The 17873-nt window shown below is 39.3% G+C and overlaps 1 protein-coding gene across 4 annotated transcripts in view; it reads right to left on the bottom strand.

Moving 5' to 3' along the window:
- Positions 1–17873, bottom strand: part of kcnq5a (potassium voltage-gated channel, KQT-like subfamily, member 5a) — a 148428-nt gene that overhangs the window by 32216 nt on the left and 98339 nt on the right. For 3 of the 4 annotated variants that reach the window (XM_041789412.1, XM_041789414.1, XM_041789415.1), the window contains exons 2-8: positions 16312–16402; positions 12338–12464; positions 11627–11802; positions 9693–9818; positions 8013–8123; positions 7793–7888; positions 114–208 (exon numbers count right to left, since the gene is read on the bottom strand). In XM_041789412.1, coding sequence (XP_041645346.1) covers positions 114–208; positions 7793–7888; positions 8013–8123; positions 9693–9818; positions 11627–11802; positions 12338–12464; positions 16312–16402 — 822 coding nt within the window. Of the gene's footprint in view, positions 1–113; positions 209–465; positions 555–7792; positions 7889–8012; positions 8124–9692; positions 9819–11626; positions 11803–12337; positions 12465–16311; positions 16403–17873 lie in introns of all 4 variants that reach the window. The other variant, XM_041789413.1, reaches the window with a different exon arrangement.

The raw sequence follows: 17873 nt of genomic DNA, 5'->3' as shown, positions 1-17873 counted from the left end.
AAGAAAAAAGAGTTAAAGATACACCGACGAAGATTAGCAAACACCAGCAAAGGATGAAGAGATGAGGAGAAGCAGCAGCGGCCATGTTTCTAAGTCTGTAAGTTGTTACCTACTTGGCAGGGCTGCAGGTATGTAACGCCTTCAAATGAGGCTTCCAGGTTGCAATGGAAACCGAGTTTTCATCAGCAGTATAACTACGCCAGACACACTACGTGCAGAGTTGACAGGATAAATAAAATAATGGTAAATGAATCAATTAAAAGGGGTAAAGTGTGGGATGAAAAACGGGTTGAGGGAGGAACGTATAAGTTGGGAAGGATGAGAAAAAAGGAAGGTGAGGAGGGGAGAAAAGAAACAGTTAATTAGTTTTTTGGGGGGTAATGTGGATGCGTTGTGGTGGGGGGGTCATCTGAAAGAGAAAGTGGGGGAGGAGGTGATGGTGGTGGAGGTGGTGGGTATACATGCCTGAGGGGGGGGAGGGCACTTTGGTAGTGGTGCCAGGTGGCTCTGAGGTAGGGACGAGCACCGTCAGTGGAGTATAGACGCCAAGCCGCCTGGGTGGATGGAGGGAGCAGAGGTGGACAGGACAAACGCACATCCACATGTAAACACACACAAACACACAGAAGGGTAATGGAATAAATGTGATGAGGAAAAAGGGACTGAAATAAATGTGAATGAGTAACATTCACAGCACAAGTCATGGGATGCAAACAACTGGCAGCCAAATCAGAGGTCCTGAACAACATCAACAGGAAGCTTTGTCTAAAATTATGTATTTTATCTCAACAAAGCAGGGAACACGACAAGATAGACTACAATTAAACATCTGGCATCTTATCCTGAGTTTTTCTTTTGCCAATTTTCTTTCTGGCCATTAGTATTAATACTTAGTGGCTTTCATGCCAAACCACTTTTTTCTATAAATTATAGCATCTTGAAGATGAAATGGAAAAAAGTAGGAAAATAGAAAACGCTAAGGTCCTTTTCACTCATTTTTCAAGTTTAATTAAGTGCAAAAATGGTCAAATGCATGTCATTGAAAGAAAGTAAGCTGGTACTGGAGATGCATTAAGATTTGTCCAATAAAGGATCATCATGAATGTCTAACTTGTAAATTTGTTAGTTGTAGCTCTAAATATACATTGTACCATTTTAAATCAACGTAAAGTAATCTATCCTTTACAGTTTGGCTGCAGACCGTTCATTTCTGATGGCCACTCTCAGTCCGTTCATCTGAGACGCCGTTTATCTCAGAAAAACACGCTAAAACTTTCAAAATAAAATTCGATTACACTCCTGTTTAGGGGTAAGGTAAGGGTTAAGATAACAGTTAGGATACCAAAAATTTAAAGTCAAAAGCATGAGCTGCAAAATCTGCTGCTATGAAGATAGTGGAGCTAAAGCTAAGCTCACTAAGCAGCTATGTATCTATGTTATCTGGGTAGCTAAGATTGCTTTAGCTACTTTTGCTAATGCTCAAGTTGCTGGAACTAAATTAGCTATAGATAAAATAGCTACCTAGCTGTGTCAGCTATGAAGATAACCCAGCTATGTAGATAATAGAGCTAAAGCTAAGCTCATAAAGCAGTTAAGTAAGCCGTGTGTATGTTATCTATATAGCTACATTAGTTTTAGCTACATTTGTTAAAACTCACATTGCTAAAGCTAATATAGCTACATTGGCTATGTAGCTAAAGCTAGCAAAGGTAAAGTAAGCCACCGTTTGCGCAACTACTTCTTAAAAGAGTCTACCAAAATTTAATCCCCGATCAAATCTCTCACCTTTAACTGTTTTATTTATGAAATGTTGCTTAGTCTGTAATATTTGCATTATGCTTGCAATGTGTTTATTTCAACTGCCAGACCTTGTTTTTGAATAAGGTAGAATCTAAAAAAAAATCAAGAACTAGAAAACTACATGCTGAGTACTGACGCCCTCACAAGACTGTACCAGAATTCCCAGTAGGTTGAACAAATTATTCATTTATGTACAAATTTAGGTCCATGGGGCTGGTGAGATGTTGTGTAGGCATGTTTTGATTTCTACGTAAAGAAACGCTACCAAAAAGGCCATGTTTTGAGCAGTTCTTAATCCTTACTCCTCGTTCCCACATACATGTCTGCATATCCGTGAATATACAGACGATACCCTCTAGGGTCCAATGCCAAGAACTTTACTTTTAAACAGATGAATAAAAAGCTGAAACTAACTGTAGCTGTTTGGGGGAGGATGATATTGTCAGTTTTCACCAGTAAGCAGTGTGGAAAATGTGTTTACTGGAATTACAGAGGTAAAACAGGGAATGAATATCCAAAAATAATGGAAGAAGTTGGCCAACCAGGAACGTTTTCTTGGTCTCTCCAAAATCTATTTTGCAAAAGTTCAATTTTTTAAACATACTTGTGGCACATTCAGGACAAAAATTATTATTATGGTGGGGAGGAGTTTCACAGGTAGGTAGGACATCATAGAGATTCCCATATGAATGAACAGATTTCTGGCTGACTTACCTCTGTAACCAAACGTATGTGGAAATGAGGCGTTTTGCTACTTTTGTGTCCTGACAGTAGGGAATTATTTAGGCAAATAATTAAAAATCTCATGAATACGTGTAAGCAGGTGGGAATTTTAAAAAAGCCTTAGTCAAAAACCTGGGCGATTGGTGTCCCACAATTCCCATGTATGGTCCGTGTTCACAAAGTGGTCCGCTTTGGTTCCGTACAATTTTGCAATGGCTTATCACATTAAATTCTGATCTCACCCACGTTCCCGTGGCTGACTACTGTCTCATCCACCTTCAGCCTCACTTGTGAAGGGAAATTCTTATTGATATTATTCTTTAAAGATTTATTTTTGAGCTTTTCAGTGCCTACATTGGACAGAGAGGATAATGGGACGAGAGTGGGGAGAGACATGCAGCAAAGGGCCACAGGCGGGATTTGAACCCATGCCACCGATGTACATGGGTCGTGCCTTAGTCCGCTAGGCCATCCGCGCATCCGAAATCTTTTTTTTTTTTGTTTAAGCGATTCAGCAAATCTGGCTCAGCTCAGTAGAGCTGGTTGTTTGGCTCCCAAATGGCTCTTCATTTGGCTTTTTAAAGGTGGATTAGATAATGACTCAAAACAGGAGCTAGCTCCTGTGACTCACTTTAAAGAGCTGTTTCGTAGCACAGGCTCGTCCATACACAGTACATCTTTACTTGGTTACTAACCCAACAAGGCCCATTTGGTTGATAGTACATCACAGTTTCAATCAAGAGCATGTTTGTGACAAAATGAGGGTTTTTTACATGTTAAAGAGGCTCAGCTAGCATCTTAGATCTATACAAGACTCCTCTAGACTCTTCTCTCTCTTCATTTGGTTAGACAACCCTAGACAGGAGGTCTGCAGGATCAATTGTGACGTTTATCGCCTCTATGCCGGTTAATCGGTTAAACTGTGGTAAAAATCACTTTTTCAATCAATGTATGTAGAAATTTTAATGATAATGATAATTAAGGTCTATTTAGAGCCATAAAATCCAGCTTACCTCTATTCCCATTCCTTCCCACAGGCTGTCCCCCAATTCCTGACCTCATTCAGGATCACATGATTGCAAACAACCTATATGGCATGGAACTTTGGACTTACTAAAGTAGTGCATTAATGATATGTTTTGGGCATTTGGATACCAATTCATTGCACTTTAGTGTGCATGTATGCTATACATTGGCCTGATATTGAAAATCACTTGTCTGCCTCTTATGCAAACAACAGCCGGTACATCATTCCCATGGCTCCTTTACTGTGGCTTTTTATCCCCACATGCTGTGTAGTGCAATGGGAGAAAATTTGTGCATTTAAAACACTGACAGTTACACTATATAACAGTGGTTTAGACACTATCAGCCATGTTAAATAAATTGGGGTGATTTTTGACTGTTTCCTGTGAGTTTTATTATCTTTAAACTAATCAACTAGTATGAACTTAAATTTCCATTTAATCTTCGAGCAGACTGGTTAGGAACATCCCTTCTGCATCTACAGACATGTTAACAGAGACTTCCTGCAGTACGTTTTCTACATCTACAGACTGTGTGGCCACTTTCTGGTCTGAATTTCACAAATTTAATAGCATTTCTAGACTTTGTTCCAAAGAAATGACTGATGGTACAAGAATCATTTTAACAGGTTGTCTGGTGCTTTTTCCTTTCCTTCTTCTTTAAATATTAAAACAGAACTCCCTTGGAGCTTTCTGAACCTTCTCAGTGGGCGCCAGGTGTTGGTACAAGATTTGTGACACCACTGGAAAGCCTCCATACAAACACTTTGAACAGACAAGGCTGGAAATTATCACCGGCCATCAGCCAAATGCTGGTCAATGTTGGCTGTGTGTAGCTACGCTTCTCTTGGGAGCACTTAATAGTCATTTGGAGATTTAATCTTCTACTAAAAATACAGTTGGTAGGCAAGATAGCTGATGCAGCAGGTGAAATTAAGCATTGACCAGCTGCTGAGGCTTGAATGCAGCGGTAATTTCCTGCCCTGCATGCTGACAGAGACACACAGCACATGAAGACACACACACAGAGAGTTGCAGTGGTGCAGAGGCGGGAAAAGCTTTGTGAGATGAGGGAGAGAAATGACAGACAGGATAGTAATGTCACCCATATATTCAACACATCAAAGCTGCGTCCAAGTTTCCTTTCACCTGTTGGGGAAAATGTTTGGAGTTTGGCAGACAACAGACAGAGACCAGGTGTTTGATACGAAGCCAATAAACAGAAACAAGATCAACGTGTGCTTGATTAACTGCTCCCTGTATGAGTTACTTAGGATCAGCTATAATCTGTTTTTTTGTCAGGTATCGATCGTTATTAAACAACAAAACACAAGTTTATACCTAGATTAAATTCATTAGTATATGTCTGAATATGAAAGTTACCATTGTCATGACACACATCTACACATTTTATTTACTAAGTTTTCCTGCAAACTTCAGGATGTCTCACTATCTCACTTATTTGTCTCAAAGTCGCAAAAGTACAAAAATGTTCTTTATAAAACTCATTAATGTAGTCATGCTCTGTGTGTGTTATCCTGGGATAATGAGAGAAAGAAGTTGAGACAATAATAAGAAATTTCACATTATCACAGGGCAAAGATGAAATAGAATTTTTGTATGCACGAAAGCTTTCTGTAATATTGAAGTCTGAGAATGCAGCAACAGTTGGTGAGCCAAGAACAACTCCACCTATTTGGAAATGGAACTTTGGCATTATTCTAATAATGCATTAAGATGCATTTTGGGCATTTGGATTCTAAGTGACTGTACTTCAGTATGTAGGACCACACTTTGCATATATATATATCTATCTTCAGTCATGACCTGATATTTAATATCACTTAAAATCCAGTGCAGCTTCGGCAGAGAGCTGTCAACATGGGCCTGGTCTGCTCGACAGTGAAGGTTTATGTTGCCATTTTCAATACAGCTAGTGTTGTGCTCATGGTGATTAACGCTAGTCTTCATTACAATATAGTATAGTCTTTATTATAATACTAATAATTAACACTGGTCTATTATAGGCCACAACAGACAGTTGATCTAGACCTGCCGTCTTTGTAAAGTGTCTTGAGATAACTTTGATTATGAACTGGTGCTATACAAACAAAGATTGATTGAATGACTTGCCTGCTTTTTATGCAAACTACAGCCTCTGCATCATTTCTGTCGCTCTCTTCCCGTGGCTTGGTATCCTAACATGCTGTTTACAGTGAACAAGGTTGCCGTGGATCTTTAAAAAGTCTTAAATTTGACTTTTGAAATTTAAGGCTGATGTCCATCCAGTCTTGCCCATTGTGACAGAAAATCCATCTCTTTTAAGAGATCCAGATCATTTGGCTCAGCTCAGTGGAGCTGTTTGGCTCCAAAACGGCTCTTCATTTCATAACAGTTTGGCTATTTAAATATGGATTCAATAACAACAAAGGATGAAGGAAAAAAAAAAACTGGAAGTCAGATAGGAGCTAGCAACCAAGGTTCACTATAATGTGCTGATTTGGCGCATAAGCTCGTTTGAAAACGACACATCATTACTCAGTCACTTAACCCACAAGGTTTATTTAGTTGATAGTGCATAAGTTTCAATAAAAAAGAATGTATGAGACAAGATGAGGATGTTTTTATGTTAAGATAGCTCAGATAGCCTCTTAGCTCAGTTCAAGACTCCTCAAAACTTGTATCTCCCTTCATCTGGCTAGATGATGTTAGGCTGTCTGCAGGACTGAGTAAATTGTGATATTGATCACCTCCACGCCAGGCAAATGACTAAACTATGTAAACGTCCCTTTTTTGTAAAGTTTAAGGATTACAGTGGTTGTATGTAGAAATTTTCTGGTGGTAATTGAAGTGTACAGGTCCATTCAGAGCTGTTAAGTGCTACCATTCTTCTGTTCCCATTTATTCCTAATGTCTGTTCCCACTTTCTGACCTCCAATGGACATTTGCACATCATAAAAAATTACATGACTGCAAAGGACCTGTCCCTTGTTATGTTTTGTTAAAAATGTGGTAGAAGTAAAGCCTTACTAACCATAATAATAAATGTCTGAATTGTCAGAATTTTTCTATCTAAAAAACATAAAGTGCCTTAGAGAGTATGGCAAGAATGATGTCACACAAGTTGAGTTGCTACACTTACACAAATGTACAACTTGCAAATGATGCCAGATTTGGGTCTTGTCCATCTCACTGTAACGCCTTGTGATTAACAATACATGCAGGGTGTTAAAAATAAAAGAGACCTTTGTCCTTTTTGATATTAAACAGCCTTTTTGTTTAGTTCTCATTGGTTAATCCTGAGTGGCAAGTACTCAATCATGTCATGGGTCCTGGTTGGTCAATGAAATAATGCATAAGTGCAGATAAAGGGGCATTCTTTGTGTTCCTGCTGACACATTTTTTTAATCAGAAACTTCTTTGTTAAGATGCTAAATAATTATGTGACAGTTTGGAGAACTGTTTAATAGTTAGTACCACTTCCAAATATGTTGAACTTATAAAGTTTTGATTGCAGTTTTGGATAACAGAATTCTGATTTTCTTTGTTACTCACTCAAGCAGTCTTCAAAACAGCTAAAATATCAGATATGACCATTAACTAACTTTGAGAACAGTGAATTAACACACTGAAAACAAGGCTCAGTTATTGAAACTGGATTGCTTGTCAGTAACGTACACCAAAGAAACACACAAAAGGAAACCGGACTGTCTTACACATGCACAAACGTAGACCTATGTATGCAAATATAATGAAGATGCACACATGCTGGTACACACCAACACTTTCTCTCCTATGTATGTTCATTAGGCAGTAATGCAGCTGCTCCTGTCTATTACAGTGAGCAACAGTCTGGTTAGGGGATTGTCCCCATAGAAACTTCTCATAAATCCAAGTGGTGTGTGTGCCTCACACACCATAAGTCATCATAAACCACCCTGACAGCCCACAAAGAGTCGCACGTTCATATTAAATACTTAATGAAACACCTGCACTCTGATAGGGGGGAGGTGATTAAATCAGACACACACACTTCAGTTATGAGCACGTTCAACAAAGGGTAAGGAGCTGACACTCAGAAAGAGACGCTTTTATCAGACAGAGACAGGATGACAGGCTTGGAGGCGGTCAAAACCATAAGGGAGTAAAGTTTTATGTATTCACACCGGTCATCTGCTGCTGCTGCGAAAACAAAATAGAAGTTTGTGTGTATATATAAGAGTGTTTTCTGCATGTGTGTGTACCTGGATGAGGCTGGCAGCTGGATTCCTCCTCTTTTCAAAGTGCTTTTGTCGATGCTGCTCCTGCACCTTCAGGGCAAAACCTGACCCAAGGATGCCCTGCAAGCAGAAACACACCACACACAGTTTACATCCCACAGTTTTAAAATGTGCTCGGTTTTCCTGATGGCGTAAGCTTTATGTCGTTGTTATGAAATGAACGTTATGTCTGTGTGTGACTCACAGCTGGAAGGGCGAAGAAGGAGATCCCCAGCAGAGCAAAACCAGCTGATAGTAACCTTCCGGTCCAGGTCTGTGGGGTTTTATCACCATAGCCAATGGTGGTGAGGGTTATCTGTGGGGTAATCATCTTAGTTTGAAATCTACCTCTCAGTTGCTCATCTTCTGTACCTCATTGAAAGACACAGGCGACCAAAAACCAGCAAATAGTGTTTTTTTTTTTCTCTGCATTATCATTAACAGCTATAGTGTCCCTCAAAGCTCCAGCGAAGTGTTTTTAAATGATAATTAACCAAAGTGAAAATAATATTGATCTGGTTTTATGGGCCAAAACACAAATGAAAGCATTCGCTTAAAGACTTATTGTAGTTGTTTTTTAATGCTTAAAACTGCTGTGGTTTAGCTGCCAGACAAGGAAATGTACAGCATACTGCAGAAAAAAAAAACGTGTTTTACATTTTCCACTGCAGAGGTTCTGGTAGCACTGTTTTTTAGCGGGCCCTAATTACCTAGTAGTTTTATAGTAATAAGTGGTAATTATCAGTAATTTCACGAGAATAAAATTGGCTATTGCCATGTTATAAATCAGCATTTTACGGAGTGATTATGGAAGTATTTCTCTACTAATAATATATTAATCATCAAGTAATTCTACATGATATTGTGGTAATTGTCTGTGGTATTTTACCCTAACCCTAACTCCCTAACCTTACCCTGACCCTAAACTTCAATCCCTAACCCCAAACCAAACACTTGTAATATTGTGGCAACTCTTTGGTAATTAGGTTGTATTTTACCATAACCCTTTACTCCAGTGGTTCCCAAACTTTTTCAGCTGGGCCCCCTTGGCATATAAAAAATAATTCTCATAAATACCAATTATGGGACAATTGTGAATGATGATAAGATAAATGGCTGAATTTGTGTAGTCTGAGCTGTCTTTAAGCAAAAATAAGGGAACTAGCTTGGTCTTTAGAAAGTCATGATCATGTAGTATGAGTTAGCTTCAGCTATGGTCAAACAGTCAATGATGTTTCAAAACAATCTTTCAAACATATTAAGATAAATTTACAGTTAAAAAAACACGGGTACTTATTTTCAAAATAAATGTGAAATTCTGCAGATTTTTAACCAAATCTATCACATGTAGGTTTGTGTGGAATACACTTGCAGTTTCTATGTTGACCTCTACATCTTTAAAGTTTAGGCAAACTTATTTGAACTTTGCACCAAAATGATACATCAGCTTTTAGTGCGGACTAGAGAGTATACTTTTGCATGGTATTGCAGAGTATCTGAGTGTTATTCCTAAAAGCCAAACAGGTCAGTCTCACCTGGCAGCAGGAGAAAATTGAATCTATTGATTGCACCATTTCTTGTGTCTGTGCTGTCTGTTTCCACGTTCTCAGGATGTAATGGGTTTTAGATGTAGGAGGAAACAGTGCAGTACAGCCAGCCGAGTGTGACTTTACAGGCCGGAGCTTTTGGTTTTTGTATTGCAGGTGTCATTAAGGTCACACAGGCACTGTAAATTGATATATATGACTGATGCCAAATAATACCAGAATAACTCAAAGTTTTTTGTTTGCCTGGGGTTACATGGAGGAAAAGTGCTGCATCAGACAGACACATCATCTAAAGCACATTTTATGATATGAACACAAGTGTCATTTATGTGTCTCACCGTGCCCCACCACAGAGCATCAGCATATGTGGCGAAATCCTTGTTGAACTCTTTCTCCACCAGATAGACCAGAAAAGAGGAGAAGATAAGAACCAGGAACCCAATGTACCAGGCAGTCACCAACTCCTACAAGAAACACATACAAACCCAGACTTACAGTTCAAACACATTAAACGGAGCTTCACCCTGTTTGAAAGACAAATCTGGTGTGTGTTGAAAAATGTATCTGCACAGTATGGGAAGTTTAAGGTACATCTTTGTTTTTTTTTTTTTTTTTTACCATGGAGCACTAAAAAAACATTTCAGCTCTCTGTTGACATTCAAGACGACCTAATTAATCTTTTCACTGATGAAGACTCAGATGATGTTTCAAATAAAAAAGGATTCAAAAATGAAAGTAATCTGAATAAATAATACATAAAAAACACATCTTCTCCTAACCCCCATCATTTACCCCTGCCCCACTAATTCTTCATATACATGCTTTTTAAAGGACACAGTGATAATTTAGCAATTCGATCTTCCAAAAACTAGAGAAAGTCCTTAAGTTCACTGTTGATGAGCTCTGTCCTGCACCTACACTTGAGTGTGTGTGAGGACATATGGTGCTTCTCTCTTGCTGTAGTTTTAATCTTCTGATGTTGTTGATGTCAAAAAAATTGCGCCAATATTGCCAGCATCTTTTGCTATCATGGCCTCTTGTGCATGTCACCTCTGAGGCATTTGAAATCTGCTGATGGCACAAAGTTCAGAGAGCTCTCGTCGAGTTGTAAGTCCTTGTTGTAGCTGTAAACCTGTTTACTTTTTGTAAGTTTATCTGTATTTTTTAAAACAGTTATGCCTAAACAGAAGAAAACCATCCAAAAACAAAACTTATGACAGCAGGATTTCTGGCTTTTAATGCTGGAGGTAACACTGCTGTACGCGAGAGGGATGATAGTTGTCACTTGTCTGTCATGATCAGAGCATGATCCGTTACTTGCTGTGTCAGATGATCAGATCCAGCACCAGTAAAGTGTTATCTCATGACTACAAAGAAGTAACGTCAACATACGGAATAAAGGGCAGCCTGGTCAGGACAAACATTGATGTCCTGGCCTATACAGGACAGTTGGCAACACTACACGAAAGTCCTAATGTTCTGAGTGAAGAGAAGAGTAAAGTCAGCCGTATTTGGGCATCAGGAGCAAATCCACAGCACCCAATATGTTAAAAAAAAAGAACTCTTTAACAGAGGTAATAGTTGTAAGGTTTATCTTTTGTGAGCCAGGTGCAAAAACCATGCATCCTTGAGAACAAGTAGATGTTAAAATAATGTTGGTTCTGAGGGATTATTTTTCTTTGGATTTTCTGTATTTCATATCTTTTCTTGAAAATAGTACATACAAGTGCATAAAAGAGAAATAAATGATGTGGGAACTAAGCCCCAGATGTTTGCACCTCCTGGCTCTGCCCCTGTTTTAGTAGCTGTGATGTCTGCTGTTGATTCATTTACTTTGAAGTCCTCTCACAAAATCCGTCATGTTTTGTTAGCAGTTTAAAACAGCACACATTGTTTCTGTGAAGGCTTGCCTAGCCACCATTATTAGCTCAGGCCTCCCGTGGGCCACAGGTCCCACATTGGGAACCACTGCTCAGAATGAGAAAATCTGCCCTTTCAAATGACCTCTTTCTGTGTTTCCTGATAAAACTCTACAGTGTTTCTTATGTCATTCTGGTTTTAAACACTTTTATCCTTCAGAAAAAAAAAAAAAAAAATTACTCCTCATGTTAACAAGATTAAAAAATGAAAGAACTCTATTTCCTAGCTTGATTGACCATTGATCTGCTGAGTAAAAGAAGATGACCCTGAAAGCTTTATTCTATTTTCTGTATATCTGAACTATTCCAAGTCTGATCTTCATGTTAAGGAGACTCAGTCCAAAGTGTCCTACCTTACTGTGTGCATAAACTACAGATCCCAGCAGCTTCCAGGTCCCTCCCCTACGGTCCATGCGCACCATGCGTAAGATCTGAAGGAAACGAAGGCTACGCAGCGCAGACGTGGCGAAGATGTTACCCTGACTACCGGCTGAAACCACAGCAACCGAGGCGATGAGTACAATGATGTCTAGGGAGAAGAAGAGAGGAAATTAAAGGTCACAGGTTCCACAATAAAAGCAAGAGGAGCTGGGTTTGACTCACACAGTTTCTCGACCCATCCACCCACCCATCCATCACTTTTAAAACAAGTATTGATTCACTACCCAATGTTTGTTTCTGTTTCCTTCTCTATTATCCTTCTTCTGTCACTCTGTCTCACACCTTAAAATACTGGATTCTTCCTTCACTTATTTCCCAGTAGGCTGTCTGGAGAACGTCTTTGCCTAGAGGGATGTCTTTCTGCTCTTTTCCAACCAGATACTGGTCATAAACTGGAAACTGGAGAGGATTTGTTCTTATCAGTGGTAAATTATATTGTCATTACATGATAATGATGTCTGAAACAGCTATATAAGGTGGAAATCAAAATTTAACTTATAGATATGAGAGAGAAATGGGAAATATAAATATAGTAAAATGTTAACTATAATGATCTATTTTTGGCTTTGTTGGATTTCATGTTGGCGTTGTTGTTTTTAAACTTGACCCATGCTCAGACCTACCTATGACACAGAACGGCTTCCTGGCGAAGCGGAGGCGCCCTTGCCAGCCTCGATAGCGGCAGCAGCAGCCGGCGCTCCATATCCTGATGATGTACTCCAGACCAAACACTACAATCATCACAAACTCCTACAAGAAACAAACAAAAATGTACATATACACACATGCTTAAACCTGCAGAGGTTCAAAACATTTCAATGACAAGAAAGACTTGTGAAAGTTACACTGCGTGAACACAATAAAAATCACAATGTGACACACCCCAAAACAAAAACATAACAGTTTTATTATAACAGCTGTACTTCAGTGTCTGAGTGACATTTGCAAACATGTTTTAAGTGATCGTGATGACATTTCCTAGCAGGAAATAAACATGAGATTTAAATAAGCAACAGTGTTGGAAAATATTGGGAGGGAGCGGGGCACAAACTAGCGTGAGTTTAAATGTAATGTTGACCTTCTAGGGTGTTAAACAGTGTTGAGTGGGATCTATTTCTGCTTATTTGACTACAACACCAGCAAGGTATCAACAGCTGATGGTTCGGGTTTTGGATTTATTTTGGTGGACATTTCAGGGAAAGTGTATTTTCACTGTATGAGGGTAAATTTCTTGAGCCTGCTTGTTTTTCAGTTGTATGTAGAAGTCACCTAATCTAACCTGATGTCAGCTTCATAACCATCTTGTTGATTAAAACAGCCCTGAAATGCAAAATATAACAGTGTTGGATAGGAAAAATAAAACCTTATAATGGGGCTAGTTGTCACACTGTGTTACAATAACTCCACTCATGGTGCACAAGGATAAGAGAATAAAAAATAAATTGTAATAGAATTACATAATCTTATATAATAACATAATAATGAAAAAATATGTATTTTTAAGATATTTTAAGATACATTTTAAAATATTACCTTGATTACTATGTATTTTCTCTATATTATTCATGGTCTTACAAATTTTATGAGCAAAAAGGTAATATCCATTTATGTGTTATATACATCAATGTTTGAATCTTTCCATATTAGATGTTACAGATAGACATGTAAATATGTATCTATCATAGATCCAAGCAATATCTACCCATATATGATGAGAACTGCAGTCAGTTAGCTCTGTTAACCTGACTTTTCTGGAAAGTCTTAGAACCAGCTCTATCGATGTTACAATTATTCCCTTTTGTGGGTAAGTTGTAGCATTTCACTTCAGTCACTTTCGGTGAAATTTCCCCCCCAAAAAAACCCTGTAACATCTAAAAACAAGATTCCATTCTTAATTTGTAGTGGAGATGTGTATATTGGTCATAATATATATTTAAAATTATTGAGCCAAATCCAAAAAGTGTAAGGTTGTGCCCCATTCTCACTCCCCAAGTAAAATCAAAAATGAAAGATTTAATGATGATAAATGTTTTGATATTGAAATAATTCATATTGCTGTTCCAATGTTACAATACAACTGGACTGTTGATAAAGCAACAACAATAAAAACACAACTTCAGGATTAGTGACGTCTTATTGGCAACTCAGTCAATGCCAACTTAGATCGGACTAAATTATTTCCTGAGGAAGACTCATATTTTTTATGTGAAAGTTTGTCAAGACGTATACCTGTTTGGATATCATACATTTTAAATCAATATAATCTCTGTTATTTAAAGATGGTGTGTAAAAGAGTACCAAAGCTTAAAAAAACACCTAACATCTTCAATTACTTCTTTAAAATCTGACACACCCAAAAGAAAGACCTCTTTGTCAAAATTGCACATGACACACTGACGACATATCAGAGCATAATGTGCATGCTGTTGTGAAATTTAGACAGTGTTTGTTTGAATGTTTTTGGCAATTAAAAAGAAAAAAAATGTATTCAATAGAGCCTAGGACTCCCTGGTTCACTTCCTGGTCAGAGCTTTTCTGTGTGGAGTTTGCATGTTCTCCCCGTGCACGCGTGTGTTCTCCCCCGGTACTCCGGCTTCCTCCCACCACCAAAAACATGCTCTAGGTTAATTGGTGCCTGATTGTCTGTCTCTGTATGTCAGACCTGCAATTGAGTGGCGACCAGTTCAGGGTGTACCCTGCCTCTCGTCCAATGACAGCTGGGATAGGCTCCAGATAGCCACCCCCAACGGGATAAGTGGGATAGAAAATGGATGGATAGAGCCTAGGACTTACATCGTACCATATTGATGTCTGGATTCTGCTCATCTGCAGTTATCAAGCTTATCAAGCTTGAGTGACTCAGCAATTCAGAGCAATGACCAGAGGTTTATCAGGAGGATTTAGATACACTATGTGGACAGAAGTATTTGGCCATCAGACTATCATACCAACTGGGTCTGTAATGGCATTTTATTGAAATACATCTACTTTGAAATGGAGTTGCCCCCCTTTAGCAGCTGGAACAGCCTCCACTCTTCATCAAAGGCTTTCCACAAGATTTTGGTGTGGGTTCTGTGCGGGCCAGTCAAGGTCTTCCACTCCAAACTCATCAGACCATGTCTTTATAGTCCTTGCTTTGTGCTTTGTGGAGAACAGTGATGTTGGAATAGAAAAGGGCCTTTCCCAAACTTTTGCCACCAAGTTTGAAGCATAGCATTGTCTAAAATGTTTTGGTATGCTGAAGCATTAAGATTGGCCATCACTGGAGATAAGGGGTCTAGCCCAAACCCTGAAAAACAGCCCCATATCATTATCCATCCTCCACCAAACTTCACTGTTGGCACTGTGTAGTCTGGCAGGTTACTAACTCTGGTATCCACCAAACCCAAACTAGCCCATCTGACTCCTCAGAACGTGTTTCCACTGCTCACTAATCAATCCGACGCTTGGCATTGGACTTGGTGATATGAGGATTTGTGCAGCTGCTCAGCCATGGAAACCCATTCCTTGAAGATCCAGTTGCACAGATTTTGTGCTTACATTAATGCCAGTGGAAGCTCTGAACTCTTGTTGCTGTTGTTCCTACATGCTTCCACTTTTTAATAATGTCACAGATGACTGTGGAAATTTCATGAGCCATCTTATTGCAAACGTGGCATCCATCACAGTACCACGCTTGAAGTAAATAAGCTCTTCAGAACGACCATTCTGTGTCTCAAATGTGCAAATGGAGACTGCACAGGTGCTTGATTTTACACCTGTGGCAACAGGTCTGGTTAAAAAACCAGAATTCAATAATTAACAGGTGTGGCCAAAAATTTTGTCCACATAGTGTATATTCAACAAAATCCTGCAATATATTTTGTGCTTCAACCATTTTACTGGAAATAACGTCTACCAAGATAATACTACTAAAATCCCTTTTCTTACCCATGCCTGATGCTCGACTTGAACTTTAGGATATTGGCTTGACCATGTCTACATGCCTAAATACTTTGGTTGCAGTAATATGGTTGGCTGAGTAATTATGTGGGATAATGAGCAATTGTTCTGCTGTACTTAATAAAGTGATCAGTGAGTATAAATGTCTAAAGGCTTCTATGAGAGGTAATAAAAATGTGATTTATTTTGATGTTTTCCCTGTCCTTCATCACTGCTCTCCTCTCTCTACGTAAACTGCGTTTAGCTATAACATGCTGTTGTCTGTTACCCCCCTGACTCCTGTTTACTCGTGCTGCATATTTGTTTTCTTTTTCTCCTCTACCTGCTCTGACTGATGACTTTCTGCTTAATTACATCTGAGGCACAGACAGTTAAATTACATTTTAACAATGCGGCTTTGATTGTGTGTCACAAGGGACCAATCATTACGGTTCATTATGGTGCTGAGAGTGCACATTCAGGGTTTGTAATGCTGGCATGAGCATCTCTCAGACACACCCACACTCACGCTCAATATTGTTAATCTAAGCATGTGAAAACCTTAATCCATCAAAGTGGAGTATGATGCTCTCAGTAAGCTCTCCCTGAGTGACACATGCTGATTAAACACACTTCTATGTGTATTTGTGTATGTATACTTTTGTGTGTGTGTTACCAGGATGAGCAGGCAGTGTGAGGAGAACTCCTGGTGAGCAGGGATGGTAGAAAATACGGAAAGAACCAGACATCCGAACACCAGAATGAACCTGTAGATACAAAACAAACAAACAGATTAGTTTACACATTCATGACAAAATAGCATGTTTAGTCTCATTGGCTCATATCAAGTTCATCTAAACCACAAAATGATGGCATAATTTCTCCTCTGAGGGTGACATTAGGCAGAATCATAACAGTTCAGAGCAGTTTTAGCTGATAAAAGCTTCAAGAAGTCGGCACATACTGCAGATTCAACGCCTGTTGTCACTCAGCTTTGTCTCATAGTGTTGACACTAGCTCAACAAGAAGTAGATACAATACTGCAGACTAGGGAGACCACACCACCCACCCAAATAATAAAAAACAAAGCTCCCCCCAAGGATCCACACAAAAATATGGTGGGCAGCAATGCACCAACAGTTGTCATGCATTAATGCTAAAATAGTCTGAAATCCTGGCTAAGATTAAATGTTTTTGATGATTTGATTGTACCTATTTCACCTCTGTGACTAAATAGATGAGGGATTATCAAGATGTAATGAAGATGTCAGCTTCAGTTACTGGCAATGTAGATAACACAGTTGTTTGAGGAGCTTGGTCACAGTAAAGAAGGAACTTTAACACGGCAAGTCCAATCATGGGGCACCTTGGAGGCCAGTCTTAATCAGTGGAAGATCACTGGTGTACTTAGATTGTGGTGGCATTGCCTCGCTTGCCCCCTCCTCTGAGTCCATGATGATTTCATTATGACCTGTATTACAAGTGTAGCCTTAAATTTTTGAGTAAGGAAACTTCCATTCATCCATCCTTCTTCTTCCGCTTATCCCAGGCAAGGTCGAGGTGGCAGCATACTGAGCATGTCAACCCAGACATCCTTCTCCCCAGCAACACTTTCCCACTCCTTCTGGGGCATCTTGAGGCAGTCCCAGACCAGACGGGATAAGTCTCCTCCTAACTGGACATGCCTGGAAGACCTCCAGAAGAAGGCACCCAAGAGGCATCCTCATCCAATTCCCAAACCACCTTAACAGGCTCCCCTCCTTTGTGGGACAACACAACTCTGTTGTTTTATCTTCTTATAAGCATCAAACACACAGCCCTCTACACACACACACACACACACACACACACCACCCCCAGTATCCTATGACTCTGTAAGTCACACGCAAGCTGAAGCTTCTTTAGGATCATGACAGTGTTTGGAGCTGTGAGGCTAATATTCTCAGAGATCAGAGCTACATAAAACATTTTCTCTAATGGCAGCATAAACACAAACTGCATCATCAGCCTTCATTATTGCAGATACAATCAGAGCCCTCTGCTGTGCCTCACTGACCCAAAGTATCTCTCCTCAGTCTCTTAAAAGTCAATATGTTAGCTTGCTCACTGAGCGCACACACATTAAAATTCATACAACTTCACAACAACATATGCACTGGCTTGTAGCCTCCACATGCTGCTCTGTCTCTAATTTTTCAAAGATGCCATCTGTCTAACTGATATTTTCTATCAACTCAT

Source organism: Cheilinus undulatus, linkage group 6 (genome assembly GCF_018320785.1).
Source record: "Cheilinus undulatus linkage group 6, ASM1832078v1, whole genome shotgun sequence".
Taxonomy (NCBI): Eukaryota; Metazoa; Chordata; class Actinopteri; order Labriformes; family Labridae; genus Cheilinus; species Cheilinus undulatus.
The sequence above is the reverse complement of the archived record's forward strand: the minus strand, read 5'-3'. Positions and strand labels throughout refer to the sequence as shown.